Source organism: Cydia amplana, chromosome 12 (assembly GCF_948474715.1).
Source record: "Cydia amplana chromosome 12, ilCydAmpl1.1, whole genome shotgun sequence".
NCBI lineage: Eukaryota > Metazoa > Arthropoda > Insecta > Lepidoptera > Tortricidae > Cydia > Cydia amplana.
The window spans coordinates 5,218,837-5,243,895 of record NC_086080.1 but is presented as its reverse complement, the minus strand read 5'-3'; the positions used below and the strand labels follow the sequence as shown (position 1 = coordinate 5,243,895).

Below are 25,059 nucleotides of genomic sequence, written 5' to 3'. Positions count from 1 at the left end.
AACAAAATGACTCCCAGCGGCATTTCTTTCATTACTACGTGATATCAATCATGGGTTGACACATTATCTTGGCCTGGAGCGACATTCGAATTTTTACAATTCTATCTTGACTTGTTTTCGATTTGACGTTATTCGCACCGTGCTGTGACAGGCCGCGTAGCCAACATACCAATCGCTTACGCTTCGTTTCGATCGAAACGCAACTGTCACTGCGCACGAATATGGATGAGTGATAGACAGATACAAAGCGTTTCGTTGTCGTAGCGATAGCGATTGTCACCTTGGCTAGGCCGGCAGAAAGCTTTGAGTTTCCATAGAGAAAAAAATACATAGAGTGCTCACTCCATACATCAGTTTTAGTACCAAAAAGACTATTAGCATCTAACATCGAGTAGCGGAACTATCAGTACTGCTACTTGACAATAGATGTAGCCACCGACCGGAAAGTCTTATGCTGTTGAGACTTTCCAGTCGGTGCTACATGTATTGTCAAGTAGCAGTACTGATAGTTCCGCTACTCGATGCTAGATGTAGACACTGAAATTAATAGTCTGAACTGATGTATGGAGTGAGCACTCTATGTATTTTTTTCTCTATGGAGTTTCTAAAATTGTTAAAGGAGATTGACCCTTCGAGCTTACTTATTTCAAATTCGCATAAGTATTTTATACTGACAAATTTCTTGTGTGAACTGCACTGCGATTAATGTGAAATCGATCAATCAATCAATCAATCATATTTTATTTGCTATAAGTAAGCACAGTTTCATGCATGCAAATACAGTTCATTTCACTTATAATAAGTCACAACAATATATATACAAAGAATAAACTAGATATAAGTAAAACAAACAAGAAATAAATAAAATAACAGTAGGTATACAATTTCAATATGAGTGTGAAATGTTAGGTTAATTTAATAAATTAGCAAAATATTCGTCGATAGAATAATAGGGCCTATTTATAAAATATTCTTTCAGTTTCATGTCAAATAATTTCATATCGTCACAGTCCCTTAGATCTTTGGTCAACTTATTATATACTTTGATTGCATTATTATTTAAACTTTTGTTGAAGTGTGCATAACTAGAGTCAGGTAGTGCTAGTTTGTCATTGTTTCTTAAGTTATAGTTCTGACTTTGGCCAACCGTACGATATGATTCTTTATTACGGTGGATAAACAAACATATACGATACAGATACAGCGATACTACGGTCAGAATGTTATTGTCTATGAACATATTTCTATGTGTGACAGGTACTCTAGAGCAGCCTTCTATAATTCTAAGGGCTTTTTTTTGTTTTAACAGGATAGAGTTCACATTGACACCGTTTCCCCAAGCTTCAATACAATAGCTGATTATGCTTTCAAAATAAGAGTAATAGACACTTTTTAATATATATTTATCCGAGCTACTAGCTAAACTTTTTAACGCATAGCATGCGCTCGCCAATTTCTTATTAACTTTGTCAATTTGGATATTCCACCTCAGATACGGGTCAAGATTTACGCCCAGAAAACATACACAGTTAGATTTCAAATCAAACTCCGATTTATAAAGTTAGAATACGGCTCGAAGCGAGATCTTAATGAGATCTGCCCTATTCGGGAACGTGGGTGAGTGGGTGCCACGGCAATGATTACCTACCTACCTGTTTTATGTCACCGGTTTAATATCATGTACGGTGAAGCGCGCAAATATATCTGCCCACGCACTATGTTATTTGTAGAACCGAATGAAAGATCGAATATTTCCAATAATAATAGGTAATTATAGGTTACGTTTGTTTTATGGCAATACTGAAAAGTGACGCGGTTCTCAAAACTTTTTGGGAAACACAACACATACATATGAAAGGTTATAAAATATAGATCTTATATAAGATCGTCGTGGGATCCATGTACACTGTGATCTAAAAAGGAGGGCAATACCACTATACTACTATACCACTATAAGTACATACTGGCCAAACAAAAATGCAACACTTAGGCAACCGTGCACACACACTCACCAATCACATAGACATTTACATACATACAGACAAACATACAGAAGACTTATAGGCTAATTTTTATTGAGTAACTTGATTTGATTGTTAATGTTTAATTTTAGTTTTACTTAAATTTTTCCTTATTTTTGTACATTGTGTCCATTACTGAGTGCCACCTAGTCCATCCACTGGGCCTTACTGAAAATCAGCGTCGCGGAGTGTGCCATGTGGCTCATACCGCGACACCTAGCTGAGTATTACGCCACCATGACCATTTAGCGCAACCTCTCATTTTGTGTTCTCTTTTGTTAGTTTTTAAGGTTATGTTATTGTGCTAATAAATGCTTTTTCTTTCTTTCTTTTCTTTCTTATAACAGAATTGCAGAAAGAAACATTAATTATATTAGAAGCAACATGAAGGGTACACGGAAAGAACATGTCTAGTCACTTTTCTCGGAAAATAAAATTTTCATCTCAAAAATGTAATGAACTAGGTATTAGTTATATGTAACCACAACTTTTTTTTTGTTAAAAAGTGCTAGTCACGGAAATACCATACATTTTGATATTGTTCCAAGTTTTAAAACCGCGATTACTCGAAACGTTACTAAAGTGACTAGACATGTTCTTTCCGTATGCCTTTCATATGTAGAACACGCTTCTCATTTACCTCTTCTATTTGATAAACCGCTGCACACGAAACTTGAGACGAGTTGGGACCCCTTAATGAAGCATGCCTAGGAGCGAGCTGTGCATAACTTGTGCAACACAACTTTAATAGACAATTTACATCTGATAATTCAACAGCATCCTGCGGGCTCAGCACGGTTCCATTTTTATCGACTATCGTCTATCACTATGCCCGCCACTTTCGCACTTACATACTTATTAGAACGTGACAGGCATGGTGATAAACGATAAAAATGCGACCGTGCTACTAGGGCTGGACTTAATTAAACCTGGTTTAGGTGTACGGTGTACTCTGATATTTCATCAATTTTATATTGTAAAGTCTATTTTTTTATTCCGTAGACTAGAATGACATTTCATAGTATATGAACATCATGTGTCATTTCATACTATGAAATGTCATTTTAGTCTACCGAATAAAAAAATTGACTTTAAATATACGACATATTTGAAGAATAATAAAATGATATTCTCTTATTTTCTCTAAGCGGTTTCACGGGTGCAGTTTGGTTTGACGTCTAAAAATTGCGAGGACGAGTAAAGCTATCGTAAGTCTATGTTGATAAAATTATGACGTAAGACAGTAGATTTTTTTTCATGTTTTTATAAATAATAATCGCATTTACAATAAAATTCACTTGATTACTTTTTGATGTAATCGTTCGCGCGAGCGCAGCTAAGCGAAGCTCTTAGAATCAACTTGGAACGCACCTGGCTAGGCGCACCTTCCGGCATTTCGAAGGTTTTTTTCGATTTTTGATAGTTACTTCCGCGATAGCTTTAGTACTAAAAACTAAAATAATTTTTAAGAAAAAAAAACCGACTTCTATGCGGCCCGGTGAAAGATTATTGTAGATGGTGCGCTATGTAGAAAAGGAAGCATTTCGTTTCTGTAAGGCTCGCAGTTCTAACCTAATCTAACCCACTTTTGTTCGGTTCTGTGAGGATAGCAGTTCAAACCTAACCTAACCCACTTAACGGCGCATGCGGTGCGGTGTACGGGGGTTTGAGCGGGAGGGGTTTGGCCTCATCATACTTTACCTACATTTTATGGTAGGTAATCATAGTGGTTTATTTAGTTTAGGTATCATAGTAATTTTCCGGGTCAAGGTCCGGGTCTGTGTCCGAGTCCGGGTCCGAGTCCGGGTCTAGTCCAGGTCCGAGTCCGAGTCCAGGTCCGGGTCCGGGTCCGAACCGGATCCGGGTACGAGTCCGGATCTGGATCCGAGTCCGGGTCCCAGTCCAAGTCAAAGTCGAAATTCGAAATCACCAAACATGTACTATGCGTCGTTGAAGAGTTCTGTTCTGATCATCATCAGCAGTTCCAGTTCATCAAATGCGACAGTTTTTAATGTTAATGCTTTATTTTATGATGAAAATACAGAAAATTCTATACGTGTGCCTTTAAGATTTGAGGAGTTCCCTCGATTTCTCATGGATCCCATGTTCAGAACTTGAGCTTGACATAAATATGGCTTAAAAACCTAACTTGCTTAACAAACATAACGAAAAGAAAAAATCGCCAAACGCGAGCTATGCGTCGTTAAAGAGTTTCGTTCTGGTCATCATCAGCAGTTACACTTCCTCAAATGTTACTTTTTAAATGTATATGCTTGATTTGTTGATTAAAACACAACAATCACTATATGTATGCCTTTAAGATTTGAGGAGTTCCCTCGATTCCTTATGGATCTCATCATCAGAACTCGAGCTTGACAGAAATGTGGCTTAAAAACTAAACTTGCTTAACAAACATAACGAAGAGGACAAATCGCCAAACGTGAACTATGCGTCGTTGAAGAGTTCTGTTCTGATCATCATCAGCAGTTCCACTTCATCAAATGTCACGTTTCTGAATGTATATGCTTGATTTGTTGATAAAAACACAAAAATCACTATATGTATGCCTTTAAGATTTGAGGAGTTCCCTCGATTCCTCATGGATCCCATCATCAGAACTGGGTTTTGACAAAAACGGGACCAATCTGTATGCATATACATACAATCAAAAAAAGAATATTCAAAATGACGGAGATATGGAGTAACAAACATAAAAAAAAAAAATAAAAAAAAAAAAATAAAAAAAAACATACAACCGAATTGATAACCTCCTCCTTTTAGATTTGGAAGTCGGTTAAAAAACTAACTATTAAGGCTCAGCGACCCAAAAAGGATCTTGGCCTCCGAAACGAGAGCACACCAGTTTTCCCGATCCTGAGCCGTTTCATGCCAATTATCGTCTTGAAGCTGACGTAGATCCGCTTCCACACTGTCTGAAACTGTGTAAAAGCATAGTTTTATTTTAATTTTTCTTCATACAACAACGGGTTCTGAATACCTGGGCCATTAGGGGTTTATTTCTCTCCCTCGTGTTTGACCTAATCGATATAGTACGAAACGAATATGTACGAGGTTCCTTCAAAGTGCCACCAATAGCCGGGCACGTCATGAGGCGAGACAATAGCTACTTCTTAAAAACAGTGCTGAACATTGATAGCACGCAGCGATCAAGAGGCAGAGGCAGACAGCCCGCCACTTGGTGGTACACTGTCGAAAGGGACCTAAAAACCCATAATAATATATCCTATTGTTGACAACCCAGGACAGACCGGCCTGGCGCAAACGCACAAGAAGGCCCGACCCCAAATGAAGTTAGGATTAAGGGCAGGAAGACGAAGAGTATTTGACCTAATCGAGGTAATCTTCATAATTCCAGGTTTTACGCAGCGGAGATAGCTATCGGGCTGTTCTTCCTGCATTCCCGCGGCATCGTGTACCGCGACCTGAAGCTGGACAACGTGCTGCTGGACCAGGATGGGCACATCAAGATCGCCGACTTCGGCATGTGCAAGGAAGGTGAGTAGAAGCCATCAATACGTGCTGTAAGTATTATTGAAGGAGTGTATTTAACAATTTTAGATATTAAGTTGTGGGTTTTCTTGTAACTAAAATGTACGCAAAACTATTAGCTTGGCACCCCTGCATACATTTTTGTTGTTAATAGTTTTTCTGACTGATCTATAGTTGAAATCTAAGGGGTTTTTACCCTTAGACACTCAAATAGGAGTGTTTGACATTTACAATGTTTTCGGGAAAAATTAGTAAAGACAATTTTTTTTGCGTAAAAGTTAACTAAATTTCTCCTCTATTTAATTATCATTAAACTCAGCTACCCTAGTTATATAATTATGTTTTATGTTAGTTTCCCTCCACCTGGAATTCGCCCAAATACCTATATAAATAGTAAAATATTTTTAAAACTTGCTACAAACATTAGGTCGCTATTACAGTTCTAGAGACGAAATTATTCGCGAAGTCAGATTTCTACCGGCATTCTTAACAAGTCGAATCAGCTTTTCCATGCCCGTCACTCTTGGCTACAACACTATTATTGAATGATCTCTAATCAGACGTCTCCAAGTCTATTTACAAAGAATTATTTATTAAACCAACACAATAATAACAGCATAGACCATAGGATAGGATTTACAAATGAAGAAACTACTTATTACAGGTATCAACGGCGACAAAACAACCAAGACCTTCTGCGGGACCCCCGACTACATCGCGCCAGAGATCATCCTATACCAGCCCTACGGGAAATCCGTAGATTGGTGGGCGTACGGCGTGCTGCTGTACGAGATGCTGGTCGGGCAGCCGCCGTTCGATGGTGAAGATGAAGAGGAACTGTTCGCTGCTATCACTGATAATAGCGTGTCGTACCCCAAAACACTTAGCAAGGTAAGATATAGCAGCAATAGTTGCTAAGCAGACGAGGTGTTCAAAATGCTTGACGCGACTTTATTGTTAAGAGAATAAGAGCGCGTCAAGGTAATTTTGAACAACTCGCCATATGGTCTTGTTAAAGGTTCAGAATTTTTTTTGAATCCCGTTCTAAAATCCTCCTTCTACGAAAGCATCATAGTGATAAGTCGCTTTATTTTCCCAAACCGGGCTGTTAACCGCAACAAGAGGTTTCGGGTCACGCTATTTCCATATATAGGTTGGTACCTGTTATTATGCTACGGGTTTGAGAAAATTTTGAAAGTAATATTTTTCAACCCTATTGGGTAACATTTGCACTTGTACTCTATTGTGTTGTGTTTTGTTTAGTTAAGGGTGGTATTCTACCTGTCCAATGTTATTGCGTCTCACTCTCTCATTAAGCAAAATGAGAGACACAATACACATTGGACAAAGAAATTGGATAGGTGGAATACCATCCTAAGATACAAGGTTACAAACACAAGAATCAAACTTTATTTAGACCCGCAGAAAAATTAACAATTAATTTAGTTTATACAAATTCTCATCGTGTGCTATCCCTACAGGAAGCCAAGGACGCGTGCAAGACGTTCCTAATGAAGAACCCTCAGAAGCGGCTCGGCTGCGGCCCCAAGGGCGAGGAAGACGTGCGCACGCACCCTTTCTTCCGCCGCATAGACTGGGCGCGCATCGAGGCGCGAGACGTGCAGCCGCCCTTCAAGCCTAAGATCGTGAGTAGTAACTTTACAACTGGTACACACACACACACACACACACACACACACACACACACTACGCTGTCTGCTCATGACTTTGGCCGTGTAGAACCCCACCTTCCTCCCCCTCCTCTTCCTAATGAAGAACCCTCAGAAGCGGCTCAGCTGCAGCCGTCTTGATTGTCTTGATATTTTTTAGACACCAAACATTTTGTGGGCCGCATGTACTTGTTAGCGACGCGACGAAATCGCGAAGTGAGCCACGCCTGGTCGAATGCCATTTGAACTTAAAATGATTTATATTTGAAATAAAATCGCACCCAAAACGAACAACGGAATAGGAGCGAAAAATTAATACGAATTTTGGGACAATTTAGGATCGAAAGACCTTTGTAAAGGAAACCATAACTTGAGGCCAAGGAACAAACTGGTGCCAATTGGAATAGCCAAACTCAAGATGATCTCGAACGGACCACATTCCATGTCAATGAAAGTCTACAACAACTTACCTTGTCACATAGTAGCTGAAGAGAAATACACTACTTTTGTTACAAAACTAAAAAAATATTTAATATCTAAAGCTTTTTACACTCTCGAAGAATATATGAATGACGGATCGGAAAATATGTATTAGTTTTAAGTGTAAATTTTACATTTTTTTCCCCCTATGTTAAGTTATATTTTAAGATTTGTCACGCCCTAGCAGGGTCCATGCTGTACTTTATAATGTTATTATTATAATATGTAAGCACCTTGTAATACCTTGTAATAATGGTTGGCATTCAATAAATTAAATTAAAGAGCTCGTGATTCTCAGTAGAAATAACATAAAAATTCCCAAATTTAAAAATAATGGCCCTTTTACTGAACCATTCATTGTTTTATTAACCGACTTCCAAATCTCAAAGAAGGAGGTTATCAATTCGGTTGTATGTTTTTTTTTATTTTTAACCGACTTCCAAATCTAAAAGGAGGAGGTTATCAATTCGGTTGTATGTTTTTTTTTATTTTTTTTATTTTTATTTTTTTTATTTTTTTTTTTTTCTTATGTTCATTACTCCATATCTCCGTCATTACTGGACCGATTTTGAAAATTATTTTTTTGATTGTATGTATATGCATACAGATTGGTCCCGTTTTTGTCAAAACCCAGTTCTGATGATGGGATCCATGAGGAATCGAGGGAACTCCTCAAATCTTAAAGGCACACATATAGTGATTTTTGTATTTTTATCAACAAATCAAGCATATACATTCAAAAAAGTGACATTTGATGAAGTGGAACTGCTGATGATGATCAGAACGGAACTCTTCAACGATGCATAGCATACGTCTGACGATTTGTCCTCTTCGTTATGTTTGTTAAGCAAGTTAAGTTTTTAAGCTACATTTTTGTCAAGCTCGAGTGCTGATGATGGGATCCATGAGGAATCGAGGGAACTCCTCAAATCTTAAAGGCATGCGTATAGAGATTTTTGTATTTTCATCAACAAATCAAGCATATACATAAAAAAAGTGACATTTGATGAAGTGGAACTGCTGATGATGATCAGAACAGAACTCTTCAACGACGCATAGTTCACGTTTGGCGATTTGTCCTCTTCGTTATGTTTGTTAAGCAAGTTAAGTTTTTAAGCCACAATTTTGTCAAGCTCGAGTTCTGATGATGGGATCCACGAGGAATCGAGGGAACTCCTCCAATCTTAAAGGCATGCGTATAGAGATTTTTGTATTTTCATCAGAAAATCGAGCATTTTCATTAAAAACTGTCGCATTTGATGAAGTGGAACTGCTGATGATGATCATAACGGAACTCTTCAACGCCGCATAGCTCGCATTTGGCGATTTGTCCTTTTCGTTATGTTTGTTAAGCAAGTTAGGTTTTTAGGCACATTTATGTCAATCTCAAGTCCTGAACATGGTATCCATGAGGAATCGAGGGAACTTCTCAAATCTTAAAGGCATCCGTATAGAATTTTATATATTTTCATCAGAAAATGAAGCATTTACATTAAAAACTGTGGCATTTGATGAAGTGGAACTGCTGATGATGATCAGAACAGAACTCCTCAACGACGCATAGTACACGTTTTGTGATTTTCAATTTCGATTTTGACTTGGATTGGGCCCCGGACTCCGGACTCGGACCCGTACTCGGACTCGGACCCAGACCCGGACCTTGACCCGGAAAACCACTATGATACCTAAACTAAATCAACCACTATGATTACCATAAAATGTATACATATTACCAAATAAAGTATAAGCACCGTTAAGTGGGTTAGGCTAGTAGTTAGAGAAGTCGGTTTTTTTCTATTAAAGATTATTATTTCAGAAACATCGCAAAGACGTGTCCAACTTCGACAAGCAGTTCACGACGGAGAAGACCGAGCTGACGCCCACCGACAAACTGTTCATGATGAACCTCGACCAGACGGAGTTCATGGGCTTCTCTTTCCTCAACCCCGAGTATGTGCAGCACGTCTGAACGTTCAGGTAACAAAGGTTTTATTTGATTTTCTATCGTATCACAATGAAATAAAGTATATATATGGTCAATCAGATCTTGTCAGTAGAAAAAGGCGGCAAATTTGAAAAATGTAGGGGCGAAGGGATATCGTCCCATAGAAAATTTGAATTTCGCGCCTTTCTATGTATATTTAAAACACGTTGCATTATTTTATAATTATTACAAGGTAAAGAATATAATGTTTAAAAACCTTCTGTCAAACCGAAACTGTAAGAAACTATAGTTTGGCAAGTCATTTCCGTAAGTAGAAAAACGCGGGAAATTTAAAAAGATGTGGACGCGATGGGTTGTGCCTTGTGCTCCTGTAGAAAATTAGAATTTCGTGCCTTTTTTCTACTGACAAAGTAGGTTTGCCAGAGTATATCCACATATAAATACTCTGGCAAGGCATCTTTTGTCCGTAGAAAAAGGCGCGAAATTCAAAATATGTATGGGACATCGATCCTCCTGATCTAAAGAACTTATGTTTACTCTGTGAATATTCTAGGTAGAAACTGCAGATTATATAAATCCTAAACTTTCGATTAGTGCTTTTTTAGTTTTTTTAAGCTAACACAGGTCTTAATTTATGCATTTTCTTTTGCAGAGTTGATCTGCTCCCCAATATCGACGCTGGCGCGTAATCGGCATCGGTTTCTGAACGTGAGCTCTCTCTATCTCTGTCGCTCTCACGGCGCCTGCCGTTCGTTATCTCACTTCGACTATAAACGGTTCCGTTCGAAAACTATGATCTGTAATTTGTATTCGTTTATATGTTGACGGAATCGTAACTTGGAATTTTTAGAAACACCATTTTTTCGTAGGTGTACGTAAGTATAAGGTGTAATTTAATCGTTTGCTCATTTTATACCTAAAATGTTTATTTACCCATCCATTAAGACATGACAAAAGTATATTAACCTATTTATTTTGTTTACTGTTTTTTCAGTGCAATAAATTCGCTATCTCAACGAATTTCAATCAAAGCAATACTAATCGGAATTAACTTTTATTACTAAGATAATATACTTCCTTGTTACTGTCTTACATCTGTCACTTTTTAAATGACAGCACTATGTTTACTTTTGTTATTTTTGACTTTTATATTTATAACACCAAGTCATGTTTCTTTTTATTTTTACTCTGAATATCGTATCTTGGGGCCACTTGGTATTAATAAATGTTAGTGACACGTTTGATGCCATTTGTCAATAGATTATCGATTTAATCTTAATTTTATAGGGATTATATTAGTTTGACAATGTTGACAGATGGTGTATTCATTTAGCTCTAACGCATCTCACATTGTCATAACATATCAGTGTTAATTGTAAAAATATAAATAATTCAGTGTCGTGTCTAGTGGGTGGTATTATACTTATTAAGTATTTAAAAATATTATTTTCCTTTATTTAATAATTGTTTGAATTATTGAAGCTCACTGTATTCGAATCTCAGGAGTTCTAAGACCACTTGTTTTTAATCAATTTTGTTTTTTATTAATCGCGTTGAGAGATCAATTATTTATATGAGTATTACTCTAAGGCCATATTCGTATGTAGATTTTATCTATGGTTACCGTTATGGCCATGAATTCATTTTTAATGGGCTGTATTAAGTTTACAATGTCTATGGTTTGTTAAATTGTTTTACAAAGCATTTTTAGTCATGAATTTTCTGTGCTGGTGCTGGCCATGTGGCATCGGCGAAAGTAAAAAAAAAAGTATAAATAAAAGCGTTACCACACGTTCGAACACAACCACGACCTTCTCGGTACCGTGTTCGATCGTGAAAAAAGCTACCCATGAATATTTCTCTCACTATCTCTCTCGCTCTAACATATAGATAGAGACAAAAAGTTTCGATAGGAAGCAAACATGTGCGTTAACTATAGTAAAGTTCATTAATAGCCATTACAGGCTAATAGTCTGTAATGGCTATGGCCAGTACAGGCAATTCATGGTACATTTTACCGTGATTGCATTTTGTGATCTTTGATTTAATCATGTTTTGCGTGAATGTATATGTATGTGTGTAGTGTGTACATCGTTTTTCTATATGGTTTTGTGGTGTGATAAGATCAGATGGATATTATACATGGTATGTAGAATTATGTACAGTGAGAAAGCGATCTATACCTTTTTATTAGAGTCGCTGATATGTTTGAAGTATCTCTCATCGCACCACAATCCAGCTTACATTTGCCAAAATCACACGACGTGTTTCTGTATCACTAGCAAGGGTCGGAAAAACGCCCGTTATTTTGAAAACATAACCATAATTGAACCCATTTACGAGTCGAAAATGTTCGTTCACAGTCTGCGGACGTCATTGGGGCATATTTATTTAATCGTTGACATTGGTATAAGGAAGTCTCTGTTGTACGGAACAGTACGGCTACCATCAGTTTGGTACTGACATAAACGCTATCGAGAACGTAATTTACTTTCTATACATCTCGTTCTCGTTCGTATGCGAGTACGAGCGAGATGTATAGAAAGTAAATTACGTTCTCGATAGCATACCTTTATGTCAGTTTTGACACTGTCAGTGACTCATGGTACGGGCTCAGGGTTATATTTTCAAAATGACGGGCGTTTTTCCGAGCCTTGTTCACTAGAAAGGGTTGCACTGTTTGCCCTGTGTCATTAGTATAATCACTAATCAGAGCATAATGGCGTAAAACATATATTAAAATTATCTCTGGATATTAAAATTATTGTAACTCGCGTATTTTAAGTAGAATAAACTTTCGACATGTTTGGATCCGTTTTTGAGGGTCTTCGACTGGAGCCCCATCTTTACTTACCGAGCGCGTGACGTGTAGGCACTCATTAATCTCTAACCATAGTTAGATTAGAACATGACCAGATTACTCTGGTGGTCAGATTACTCTAACCATAGTTAGATTAGAACATTCGTGCCATTAACAAAGGGATGTGTCTTATGCCATATTTATACGGGAAAGCGGAAGGAAAAGGTTTGAAAAGGTGGCACCGAAAACTTTAAATTTCGAAAGTGTGAAAACTTTACTGACGAAATTAAACAATCCAAAAAATCTATAAAAATACTATAGAAAAAAATATAATATGGAAAAACTATATTAATTCACAAAATGTATTTTTAGTGTTCCGTACAAAACTTTGTTCACGGAATACTTATGGTAATCACTTAGGTCTTGTATCGGTTAAATGTGTTTTTCTCTGAGACCGTTTGACGTAGATAGGTAACTAAAATTTGGAACAGTTATAGCAATTATCACTACTAACGTTTTTTTTATTTTAAGTTCGTTTAACGTGTCACGACACCGCCGCCAAAAATACATTCGTAGTTACTCTCATTTTAAAACTACAATACATGCTTAAATTACATGGAACTTAGCATAAGCATTCAAGTAACATGTATCTATACTAGTTGGTATGGTACTATTTTTTGGCTAAAAATGGTTATACAAAGAAAATAGAGCGAGCAGAAGTTATGTATCATCTTCCTCGCGTTATCCCGGCATTTTGCCATGGCTCATGGGAGCCTGGGGTCCGCTTGACAACTAATCTCAAGAATTGACGTAGGCACTAGCTTTTACGAAAGCGACTGCCATCTGACCTTCCAACCCAGGGGGTAAACTAGGCCCTTATTGGGATTAAGTCCGGTTTCCTCACGATGTTTTCCTTCACCGAAAAGCGACTGGTAAATATCGAATGATATTTCGTACATAAGTTCCGAAGAGTTCATTGGTACGAGCCGGGGTTTGAACCCTCGACCTCCGGATTGCAAGTCGCATGCTCTTACCGCTAGGCCACCAGCACACCAGTAGAAGTTATGTATATGTACATACTTACCTATGTGAAATTTCTACTCGCTTTAATGTATTTTATTTGTATTACAATTTCTTATATGACCTTATGTTACTTGAATGACCATGTTAAATCTTGTTACGTAGGTATGGGATTGTATGGCGGCGGCTAGGTTCGTGTGACTCTTAAGATGATTTAATTTTATGATCGTGAATAGGAAATAACACAGTGAAATGAGGTTGTTTTAGATACCGACTATCGTTGTGTGAGTTTTGACAATGCTGACAATTGTCTACTAAAATAGCCTTACTAACTTAATTAATAATAACGTATATTAAATAAAAAATACATTTAAAAGTGTAACGCTCTTGCTAGATTAAAATGTATGTGAATTTAAAAGAAAAAAGCATTTGATTCTAAATTGAATTGTAATAAAATGACATTTTAGGTGTTCTTATCATTTCTAAGTCTTAAAACTTTATTTTAGCCGTTGAATCTTTTTACCGCCGCTTTTAAATTTAGCGTTTTTAAATTTAATGCTAAATCAAGCATAATTATCGTACGTATATCGATACGATAATATTTTTTATGAACTTGCAAATTTTTAACCTTGGCGGTGAAAAGGTTAAAATGTTATACCGACTTTTGTAAAAGGTAAAAACGGCTTCGTATTGTAAAATTAGCACGGCTTAGAAGTCCTAGCAAAGTTTTTTTAGCATTAAGTGTAGGCTTAGGTTAGCAGTCTGGCTCATTTTGTCTGTCCTCTAGGTACTTTTAACTAAAATAAGCAAAATGCGACTTTTAATTACAAGAACGAAATCATTCTTTAACTAAAACTATTAAGCCTACATGGTATACAAAGTAAAAATGTATACAAAATAATAGAGAATCTAACATCGTTGACAATTTTTTTCAGCAAAAGTATTTAGGTATGATATTTATATTGAGCACTGCTGCGATGTAGGTATTGCTTATTGTAAACCATTCGACTGCTTTGTAAATCTAATATATTAGTAAGTTTGTTTAGAAAAATGAGCCAGAATAGGTTTAAATCAGCTGGAGAGGGAGACAACGTAGCGAGCGGACGCTCACCCGCGCACGCGAATGTTCGCAGTTCGCACCCCACACCACCCTTTGAAGTTGAGGCATTGTTATGAAATAAGTTCAGTTATATTCAGATGAAGTGTGATAAAATAATTAAAAGGAAAATCCTATTACGTAAAACATATCCAACAAACATTGGCCCGAATACGATACCGTATTTTTCGTTGAAAAAGTGATCACAATATCTATTCAAACAGTTTTAACCCCTCTAATCGTACTGTCACGATATTGGCCAGCCAAATAATAACCTTAAAGTTTCTTAGGTTTAATTTTAAGGGTTTTACTGCCCTTATTCGCCCGGTAGGATTCAAGGGGTGAACTCACACGAGTAAAACTGACAATTGTCTTTTTGACGCTGTTCATTCATGAGAACTAGCACTTGAAACTGAAAGTGTGTGGCCACCTTTATTTAAGAGCGGACTGAAACGTTGGTTCGCCAGTCCGTAATTATTTCATAACAATGTTTTCTACTCATCAACCTCCACCCAGCTTTTAACATACCTTTTTAGACGCAAATCAAACATTTTCATTTATTGAAAGTTCCCGTCAAAATCCAAATAGTATTTCTATTTAGAAGGGCAATATACAGCCCGAATATACAGTCACTGGTAGCTGAAACAGTCAGAAATAACAGAAGTAATAGTACATTACATACCTAGGGAGGTGAATTCGTGAATTCTGCAGATCGCAGGTGTTTGTGGCCCGAACCGAAGGTGAGGGCCATAAATATGCGATCTGGGGCTTTACGAATTACCGCCCGTGGTTTGCCTAACTAAAGCTTTACGTCTTGCCTTGGCCAGGAAGTGAGATTATCTCCTCGCGTAGCTAGGAGAAAATCCCACTTACGGGCCTAGGGTGACGTAAAAGTATTTAACAATTTGTTAGTATTACCAGTGACTAGCATTTACTTAGAAAACAAGGGAATAGTCTAGCGACTGCGAATCAACATATCTTTGTCACTACTTATGGCATAACAGCATATATTTACTTTATATCATATTCAAAATATATAAATTAGACTTATTAAGGTTTCTCGGTATTTATGAATTACTATAATATTTCAAGCATACTAAGTATTATATATTAATTATGAATTTCAAAGTATCGATTACCTACCTAAAGTTTAGAGTTAGGGTCTAAACAAAATGAAATTCAATATAAAGTAATCATTCTAATTTTTGACGATAGTCATCTAGTTATTAAACAAATTATATAGTTAATGTCTAATGTACCTATGTCGTTGATGAAATTGTAATTTGTTTGAGTAATATGAATAAAAACAATAATCGGTAGGACGAGTGCGAATTTATCGGGGTTTTTTAAGGTATTTACTGTTATGCCAAAGAGCGACGCACTAGCGACAGCTGGTAGATTGTTTTGAGCCCATTCGCAATTCCTACATTATTCCCAATTGACAATCTATATAATTTGCATTTCATTTTACATATTAGTGTTTGCTAGCTTATGCCTCCTACCTTCATTTGTCTGACTTGGTCAGTTAGTAAAATAGTTAAAAGTTTATGAAACTTATAGTAACCGTATTTATCTTATTCAATCATTATTATAAGATCTCACTTGTAAATAAGCATAGGCGTATTAACTTGCTGGTCATTTTATCTCTAAGTATTACTAATTAGCTGTGAATAAATTTTGCTTTTACTTAAAAAATACATACTCTTAATTCGCTCCTATTGTGAAATTTCCACGTTTTATTTTAAAACACCATATCTGTATTACATTAAGTATTTTACTTTGAGGAACTTATCATTAATTATCGTTATGTGTTCAGTGAGAAATTAGTTATAAAACTTTGATATTATTTGATAGGGTAGCGTATGTTAAGCATTAGTTTGCTCTTACTAAGTCACTGCTGTTATCTATTTATATTGAAATAACTTTGTCACAGTTGCTGGAAGTAGATCTTAGGTAATATAACTACTACGTGAGATAATAATTTGTATCCTCATCTAGCCCTATCTCGAATATAAAGGTCATTATAGTATGGCCCAACCTGTTCGGTAGTGTACCTACTACCAACTTTTTTTCATCCGTATGAAAATGTTCATGAAAGAATAGGCCTAAACCTTTATTTAGATTAAGCCCGTAGTTAATACAGGTGTTTAGTATACTTTTTAAAATATTTTACTATTGAATATTTGAAAGATATAAAAGATTTTACATTGACGATGTTGTTGCAAGCACCATCACCTGTGCCAAATTGTATTTGTAAATATTTTTCCACGATATTAGATTGAATTTAAAATTACGAATAACCAATTTTTACTTACCTTTATTCTACTTCTTACTAGCGGTGGCGATAGACTATGAGTTGAAGGTACGGGTTGTCTGCTAGAACGTTAACTTTACCGCATTACTGTATCTGTTTTAAGTCTATTATAATAACTATAACAGACGGGCTTACCGGAACCTGGTTCGGTCCAAGGCCTGTTCGATCGAAGGTGGTCCGACGTACGTCCGTTAAGGACGCAGCTATAAGTTAGAGCGAGAAAGAGGATCAAGTTCGCGGTCCGGTGCGCCCGTCTGTTACAGAGTCAAGTTTCAGTCACTAGCTTATCAGTGCAAAATAATTTTTAACTAATGTAATATGCACGATAGCTAACGTACTAAAGGGGCTAGTAAAAAATATATATATGTCGTAATCATTTCGAGTTTGAGGACTAGTTATAAGCTAGAAATGGGTAGGCTTGCTAGTCTTGCTACCACTTTCTAACTTCTTCTTCCGCCTCTGAGAACTACACTCGTTAGATAATATGTATATTATATGTACCTAGCCAAAGTAGTACCGGTATTATAGTAAAGGAAATATTTAAATTTTTCTACTATAGTATCGTAACTGTAATACTCCATTTTACCTTTAATTACTCTTAATTGTAAAAAAGTCGTCGCAAAATGTCTGCGACATTGTACGGTCCGGCATATCATTGTAATCATTAGAAAAAAGCGCGAAAAAGGTAGGTACCGGTACTCAAAATCAACCTGTGGAACCTTATTTTTTTTATTTCGTGCGTTTTCCTAGTAACAAATGTAACAATGCCTGAGTTGGTCGTTGACATTTTAGAAATACCGTAAAATGGGGTGAGTAGGGTTAAAACTGAAATTCAAACCTCGATAACATTTTATTTTTACATACTAAAACTGAATGGTGTATATAATAAGTGTTCCAGACGTTTGTATTTTAGTTTTTATTTTATTTTAAATTGGAATACATTATTTTTGTAGCAGTAGCCTTAAAGTCCCTTTTTACCCCCCTCTCAAACCTCTCCCCATTCATAACCCACCTCTCCCCGCGAAACCTACTCACCCCATTTTACGGTATTCATCCATCGCTATCGACCACTAGCAACATGTAGAAATTGTTTCACCTTTTTACCAATTACTTATATTGCACGTTTTCCATTTAAGTAATTTAAGTAACAATGTAAAACTCGGAATGTATTGTATCGGATATGTGACGCGATTGCTATTTGGACCTTTGCCTAAATAACTACAAATCTTAATATCTATAGGCCAAAAATTGCATATGAGATGGCAAACTGACGCTTACAATTTTTGATTTTTAAATCTAAAAGTTTTCAGTGGGTAGCAAGCTAAAGAGCTGGAAATTAAGTAAGTAACACCAGATTACTGAAAATTGTATTTCCGTTTTATCTCCCATGCGTTACCACATACATAAAATGTGCCAAACAATTCATACATCGCCTAACACTGAATATATAATACCAAAGACAACAAATTAAGATAAAACTCTTCCACGTAGCTTTTATAACATAAATGTTTAAAGTGCACTTTCAATTGTGTTATCTATGGTTGACGCTTTTGGATAGAAATAAAAAGCGTCTTTAAATTTTACAAGTTTTAATGGTTGTGTGTGGAAATTTTACTAACAAAAATATCTTCATTATACAATAAATTTCTGCACATGATCTTCATTTAGTATATTTATGAGATTTTATTGCATATTCTAAGTAATATTTAGTGTAGTTAACGATATTTCGATTTGTAGTAACATTTGTCATTTTCAAAATGTAAAATTGTCATTTTCGATGATATTGGGTCGGTCTGGTTGGCTCGGGGGCAACGCCTCCGTTTGAGTGGATGTATGGAATTTTCTGTCGATTGTATTCAACAATATAAATTTCTAATCCATTAGATTTTGTGAGTTTTATTTCCCTCCATTATGCACAAGCAACATGATTGGTAATTATAAGTTTTTAAGTAAAAAAAAAAACATAAAAAAAACTATCTTACATTTTCTTTTCCAACAGCTAAGCGATAAGTAAAATACGAATTCGTGAATCAGATGGCAATCAGTGGCGGATTAGCCACGTGGCAAAAGTAGCAAATGCCACAGGCCCCGCGCGTTTGGGGGCCCCGCGCACCTACGCATTGTGGCCGTAAAAAACCTAAGTTTCACTTCGTCCGACAAAATTAAAACAATCCATGGGCCTCATGATAGAATTTACTGCAGGCCCGCGCTGCCTTAATCCCTGATAGCAAATTTAAAATTTAATGGAGGTATACGGCAAGTATGCCTAATTTATTTTACAAGGGGGCAAAGTTGTTGTTTAACCGCTAGTGCTAATATTGAAACCCGAGCAAGCGAAATATTCCAAAATTGAACCACGAGCGTAGCGAGTGGTTCGAAAAATGGAATCTTGAGCGTTGCGAGGGTTTCAAAGCACGAGGGTTAAACAAAATTTGCCCCCGAGTGAAACTCAAAACTTTTTACCGTTGGTGTGGCAGGTGTGGTAAAAAGTTTTACCCGAACAAATATTACCTAAATGTAATATATCAAACAAAATCAAATCGAAATGAATGTTATTAAATATTTATCATCCAAAATCATCATTTAAAAGTCAATTCTACCAGCAAACATAAGAAAACAACTCAAAATTAGCATTTGATTACTTTGCCACACATGTGAATAAAATGCAACTTTGCTAATGAATGTGTTAAAATGCCTATCTTCTTCCTATCATTGTATAATATGCGAATTCAACTACATACTCAATTCCACCGTCCTTACTGCTCTGTCTCCGGGATGCCGGCCAACTTCACCTCTCCTCCTCTCATGACTTCACTCAACATCTGGTTGCAGAGAGCAGCGTAGGGATTCAGCTCGACCACCTGCACAATGTTCAGACACGTTAGATGAATGTTAAGAGGAACGTGCCACCACTCAAACGTGGTCTTCATTTTCCTCTTTAAGTAGATATGGAAAATATTTTTACACTATTTGATAAGAGTTAGCAGCGAAAAACAACGATTGGTTAATTAATATACCTACATAATTTGATTATGTTTTCTGTGACGCTAATTCGTATTCGTTTATAATTTATATTAAAAAGATGGCCAAAAGTTGGGCGCCATGCACCATTGTTTTCTTAAATTAATCCGGCTCGAAGGACCATGTAAAATCTTATCGCTCCTATAAGTGCCCCACCACACAAGCGCTTTTTCAACGCGCGTTAAAAAAGCGCTTGAATCTGTCTGCACACTAAATTCAAGGCTTAAAGTCGAAAATCCAACACCGCTTGGTAAAAAGCGCCAACGCCATTGTGTGAATAAATACACATCTGTATCCATTTGTGTCATTGAAACGCTTTTTAACGCGAGTTGGAATAGCGCTCGTGCGAATGAGGCCTAAGAACGTGAGAGCCTGCGTATATATTCACCTGTTTTTTGGCGAATCCACTGCCAAGCTTGGCTGCCTCGAGGAACACTGGGCGGGCATCCTCACCCCGCTTACGCAGGAGGACACCGCGCTGACACAGAGCTAGTGCGCGCGCTTTTGTGTCCATTGCCTAACGAGCCATTACCTACCTAAACTATAGTATGAATTATCTCAGATGATTTTTTCGGGCTCGGGCCCTAGTCTATTAAACAAAAGGTATTGTTTCCTTTATGCAGTGCTTACACCAGTTTACTGCTAATAGACCCTACATAAGTAACGGGAACAAACCCGTTTAAAAAGCAAATTTACCATTCTATTTATATGGTTCAAATTCATGAAACAACCCATTTGGAGATAACACGTTTTGTTATCTCCAAAGAAAAGACCACCCTGATGGTTCTCAGAATGAGCTGTCACATAAATTTGAACCTTAATACTATCACAATAGTTGCTTTTTAAACGACATGGTTACTTTGGCACGTGCTGAAGACCGCTCTTAAAAGAAACAAAGGCTTTTGTTTAACAGATTAGTGCTCGAGCCCGAAAAAATCATCTCAGATAATTCATACTATACTTACTTTAAGAATCATTAGAACCTGTTTCTGGATGACAGGTAGAGGTATTCACCTGTTTTTTGGCGAATCCACTGCCAAGCTTGGCCGCCTCGAGGAACACTGGGCGGGCATCGTCACCCCGCTTCCGCAAGAGGACACCGCGCTGACACAGAGCTAGGGCGCGCGCTTTTGTTTTTCGTCCCGCCGTCAGATGGAGTGCGCGGTCTAAGTCCGCCATGGCTTCTGAAATTGTGAAATAAAACTATTAGTACCAGCGAATAGCGATATCTAACATATCGGAGTAAGAAAATATCTGAACACGTACTATAACGCCTGACTGTATTAATAACGGTAATAGTAGGTATATACCTACAGGAAATGCCCCAAATTAAGTACTAGTGGATCATGGATAGGCACTTGTGTTAGGGCACCGACTGTCTGTATTACTAGATTTACTAGCCAGTAACACTGTTGAAATTCGAGATAAAAAAGTTTTAGGATAGAATATTTGAGTGACTTACATATAGAGTCCTGAGAAGAGTACCTACTTTATAAAGAAGGTTAAAAACTAAAAACGTAGCGCAATTTGCACATTGCCATCTTGGACAGGCAACTTTACAAATCTATCAGATAATAGTATATCCGGCCATTTTAACCCTCAAACTATAGGTATATACCACATACCATGTATATACAATACTCCACCACCACTTAATACAGTTTCTTCATGAGACGCAACACCTGCGCCTGCGCCGTCATTGTACGCGGTCGCTCGCCCCGGAGCTAACACGACGCCTTTACTGAGCACCTCTAAGGCCTCGTACAGTTTGCCTTCATTCTCCATTACATCACTTACCATCATCTTTCTTCATGAGACGCAAAAGCTGCGCCCTGTCATTGTACGCGGACGCTCGCTCCGGAGCTAACTTGACGCCTTTACTGAGCACCTCTAAGGCTTCGTCCAGTTTGCCTTCATTGGCTAATCGTACACCTTGGGCGCAGAGTTGCACTGACTGCTTTTCAGCGTCGGTTGTTGCCTCTAAAACAAAGAAATATAGAAAAAGAAAACTTGTCACTTCTGTTCCTAAAAGTTTTTAAGGATACTGTGGTAGGTACCGTTTAGATGTAGTAAGGCCACGGTCTGGACGCCAGCGGGCGTCTATAAATTGGATCGATCAAATGTATCCGTAGGTATATTATAGGTACCTACCTATCTATTGTTAACTTACCATCATCTTCCTCCTCAAATGTATCTTCATTCACGTCAACATCAGCAATAGTAGCCGTAGGATCGAAAATACTCCTCAACACGGCCTTATCGTGATCACTCAAGCCTTCTAACCCCGCCATTTATATTTTTAAAAACTTGCTGAAGCTCGTTCGAAATTCAAACTTTTGAAAATAATTTTAAAGGGTTCACGATCAAAAATTACAGATTTGAGTTTGTTATCGGTTTTGAATATTTAAATGTAAATAAGGTACCTACCTAATTTGAATGGATTTCACATGTTTGTTGTATTTTGTATTATTATGTATGAAATAATGTTTTAATCTTGTTTCACTAAAATAAACCCAACCGCGCGCTTCAAGTTACTATGAGAACTGGGATGAACAAGAAACTTGTTTCGTTTTATATATTGCATATAATTATCGGACTACTCGGACTAGTTTGGCTTACGTCGTTTCAATTGCATTGGCAATATTGGTATTTACGATTTCCTATTCCATAATTTTATAGATTTCTTGCATACAGGGTTCCGTGTTATAAGTATAGGATATGTATAGGTACCTACTTGTATAGAAAAAAATATAATTTAAAGTACCTACGTCAAACGGGGTGAATAGAGAGAGGGGAGAGAACGGGGAGAAGAACTGAAGAACAAAGAACATTTTGAATATAATTTTTTTGTACTGTTTTAACAAAAAAAGTAATCGATGTCTTCGATCAAAACAAGCGCGAACAATACTCTTTTTTTGGCAGTCGTACACGACTGCCCAAACTGCTACGACTGCTGCTGCTGCTGCTGCGACTGCTGCTATTTTTACAAAAATAAGAAATTCGCAACGAATATGTTACGTACGAATATAATCTATTCGCATGTGTTTTTTGTAAACTGCATGAGTTTGGTTTCAATTTGGAGTCAGATCTTCGAGATCAGTGTCAATAATATAAGTAGAAACCGAACCAACTTGTTATCTTTCAAATCAGCAGACGATCAATAAACACAAATATTATGAAATATTTGAGACATCGAGCAATAAACCTTATCTATCATCTTTCTTAGAAAGATAAGGACCATTAGGAAACTATCAAGGTTCTTGTGCCGTGTCTTTCGGCATGTATTTGACTATGGGATATAATATAGCTAAATTGGATAATAATGTGAGCTCCCGAAAGTGCATATTTTTGCCACGTGGAGCGCGATCATCGCTTGAAGATATTATGCTGAAACTAATGTTGGTTCCAAATTAATACTAATACTAAATAAAATTCAAATAAATCTACGAAATTGGGCCCTTTGGCATGGTGCCGAGGACGCTGGCACCATGTTCCAAATAATGTCCATGTCCATACATGTCTTAAGTCAACCTATATATATGTCGGCGTGTCGATCAGGCAGATCGTAATGTTCCTGTGTAATGTTTTGACGATAGTGACATTAAACCAATATATAGGTAGGATAGGTTCTTTAGGTTGCTTTAGATGCCCGAAGGGCAAACTGCCCAGAAATAGGAGTCCCGCGTAGCGGGGCTCCGTCGACTCAGGGAACGGGTCAAAGATTTACGCGTTTCACGATATGCCTAGGAATTTCACGATATGCCTGATCTTACGATCGGCCGCCGACATATACACTAGTTAGGCAAGTAGTTTGGGACAATGGGAGTAAAATGGGACAACATACCCAATAAAGAAAAAAATACGATCCACTTTTTGTCATTTTATTATAAACAGAAAGGTTTGCAACAAGACGATTATTCTCTATATCACAATCCTCAAGAGTTTGTAAACTTATGCTAAAATCGGTCAGATTTTAATTTGACTTTACAATATTCGACAATCAGGTAAATCCTGACCTTAAGGTAAGGAGGTAAGGGATTTTAACTATTGGCCCAATTCGAATAATGCTTATAACTTTATCACAGCAACACGATACCTGAAACATCAGTAGGTACAGTCTTAAAATAAATTTGACTACGAATTAAAAAAAATAGGTATTATAATATAAGTGTTTCCTTTCCTTTTACCCAAAGCATTTTGCACTCTGGCCGTAAAAGGTTTTTTTTTTAATTAGTTAATAAAGAGTCGCTCAGTCAAAATGTCAGCTTCACTAGATGGCGTTTGCAAAACGCCCGGTTGATTTATTTTCTTTAAATTTACCAAGACGGTAGTTTGTACCACGGGGTACGAGCGGACTACGGTAATTCGATATTTCTCTATCTCTGACTCTGTTACATTGGTTACACATTTAACGCATGAACGGCACGGCATGAGTAATAGAGATCGACTTTTGAATTTCGATGTTCGCGATTGTCACGGTTACGAAAAAATCATTTTGTGAAACTACTATTTTAGTGGCAGGAATTTTCTTTGTTTGTTCAAAAATTGAACTAGACACAATTGACACTCCACTCCACAGTTTTCAACCCGAAATGTCTCTTATTCTAACTTGCTTAGCAAAAGTGTAAAAATATTGAGACTTATTAATATTTACGACGTATTCGGTTCCAAAACTTTGGCGTTGAGGCCTTGTTAACAAGACTTGATACCCCATTGGTTGGTTGCAACCGCGAAAATCGTATTTCATTATTTGCCTCACTATCACTCTTGTATATTCGAGTGATAGAGGCAAATTACGAATCTCAAATGAGGTCACTATACCCGAAATTGTTGGGTAACTTTTTTATTTACCCGACTGCCAAAAGGGATATGATTTTAGCAGTCCATGTAGAGTTAGACTAAGTCTGCAACGATTTTGATAGCACATGCACTGCAAGTATTATTATAAACGTCATACTTCTATGAAATTATGACGTATAAATAACACTAACTGCGTATGCTATCAAAATCGTCCCAGACTTTTCTTGGTCTAACTCTAGCAGTAATTTAGAACCATGATTCTAACGAAACAGTATCGCATTGCCATAGGATGGTAAAGTTTCATAACATAACATGATATAGGGACTAATGTTTCTTTCAAAACAGAATATACCAAACCATGGTAGAATCAAATCAAACTCTG

General features: G+C 37.0%; 2 protein-coding genes across 2 annotated transcripts in view; one reads left to right on the top strand and one right to left on the bottom strand.

Moving 5' to 3' along the window:
* LOC134652807 (protein kinase C, brain isozyme) overlaps positions 1-10,684 on the top strand; it is a 247,407-nt gene extending 236,723 nt beyond the window's left edge. The window contains exons 10-14 of the mRNA XM_063507977.1: positions 5,398-5,537; positions 6,196-6,422; positions 7,013-7,177; positions 9,498-9,658; positions 10,279-10,684. Coding sequence (XP_063364047.1) covers positions 5,398-5,537; positions 6,196-6,422; positions 7,013-7,177; positions 9,498-9,650 — 685 coding nt within the window. The 3' untranslated portion in view covers positions 9,651-9,658; positions 10,279-10,684. The remainder of the gene's footprint in view (positions 1-5,397; positions 5,538-6,195; positions 6,423-7,012; positions 7,178-9,497; positions 9,659-10,278) is intronic.
* Positions 10,685-19,599: 8,915 nt separating this feature from the next.
* LOC134652574 (tetratricopeptide repeat protein 36) lies at positions 19,600-22,242 on the bottom strand. Its single transcript, XM_063507741.1, has 4 exons — positions 22,048-22,242; positions 21,675-21,857; positions 20,892-21,061; positions 19,600-19,717 (listed from the first exon to the last, which is right to left on the bottom strand). The coding sequence occupies exons 1-4, from the start codon at positions 22,166-22,168 to the stop codon at positions 19,613-19,615; spliced, it is 579 nt and encodes a 192-aa protein (XP_063363811.1). The 5' UTR covers positions 22,169-22,242; the 3' UTR covers positions 19,600-19,612.
* Between the last annotated feature and the right edge of the window lie 2,817 nt (positions 22,243-25,059).

Bases quoted from the DNA above. Each gene is read 5' to 3' on its own strand.
- LOC134652574 (XM_063507741.1), bottom strand. From the start codon at position 22,168: ATGGCGGGGTTAGAAGGCTTGAGTGATCACGATAAGGCCGTGTTGAGG. The intron at 21,062-21,674 runs GTAAGTGATGTA...TCACAATTTCAG, and splicing joins TCTCATGAAGAAAGATGATG to AAGCCATGGCGGACTTAGAC. The intron at 19,718-20,891 runs GTGAATACCTCT...AACATTGTGCAG, and splicing joins GTGGATTCGCCAAAAAACAG to GTGGTCGAGCTGAATCCCTA.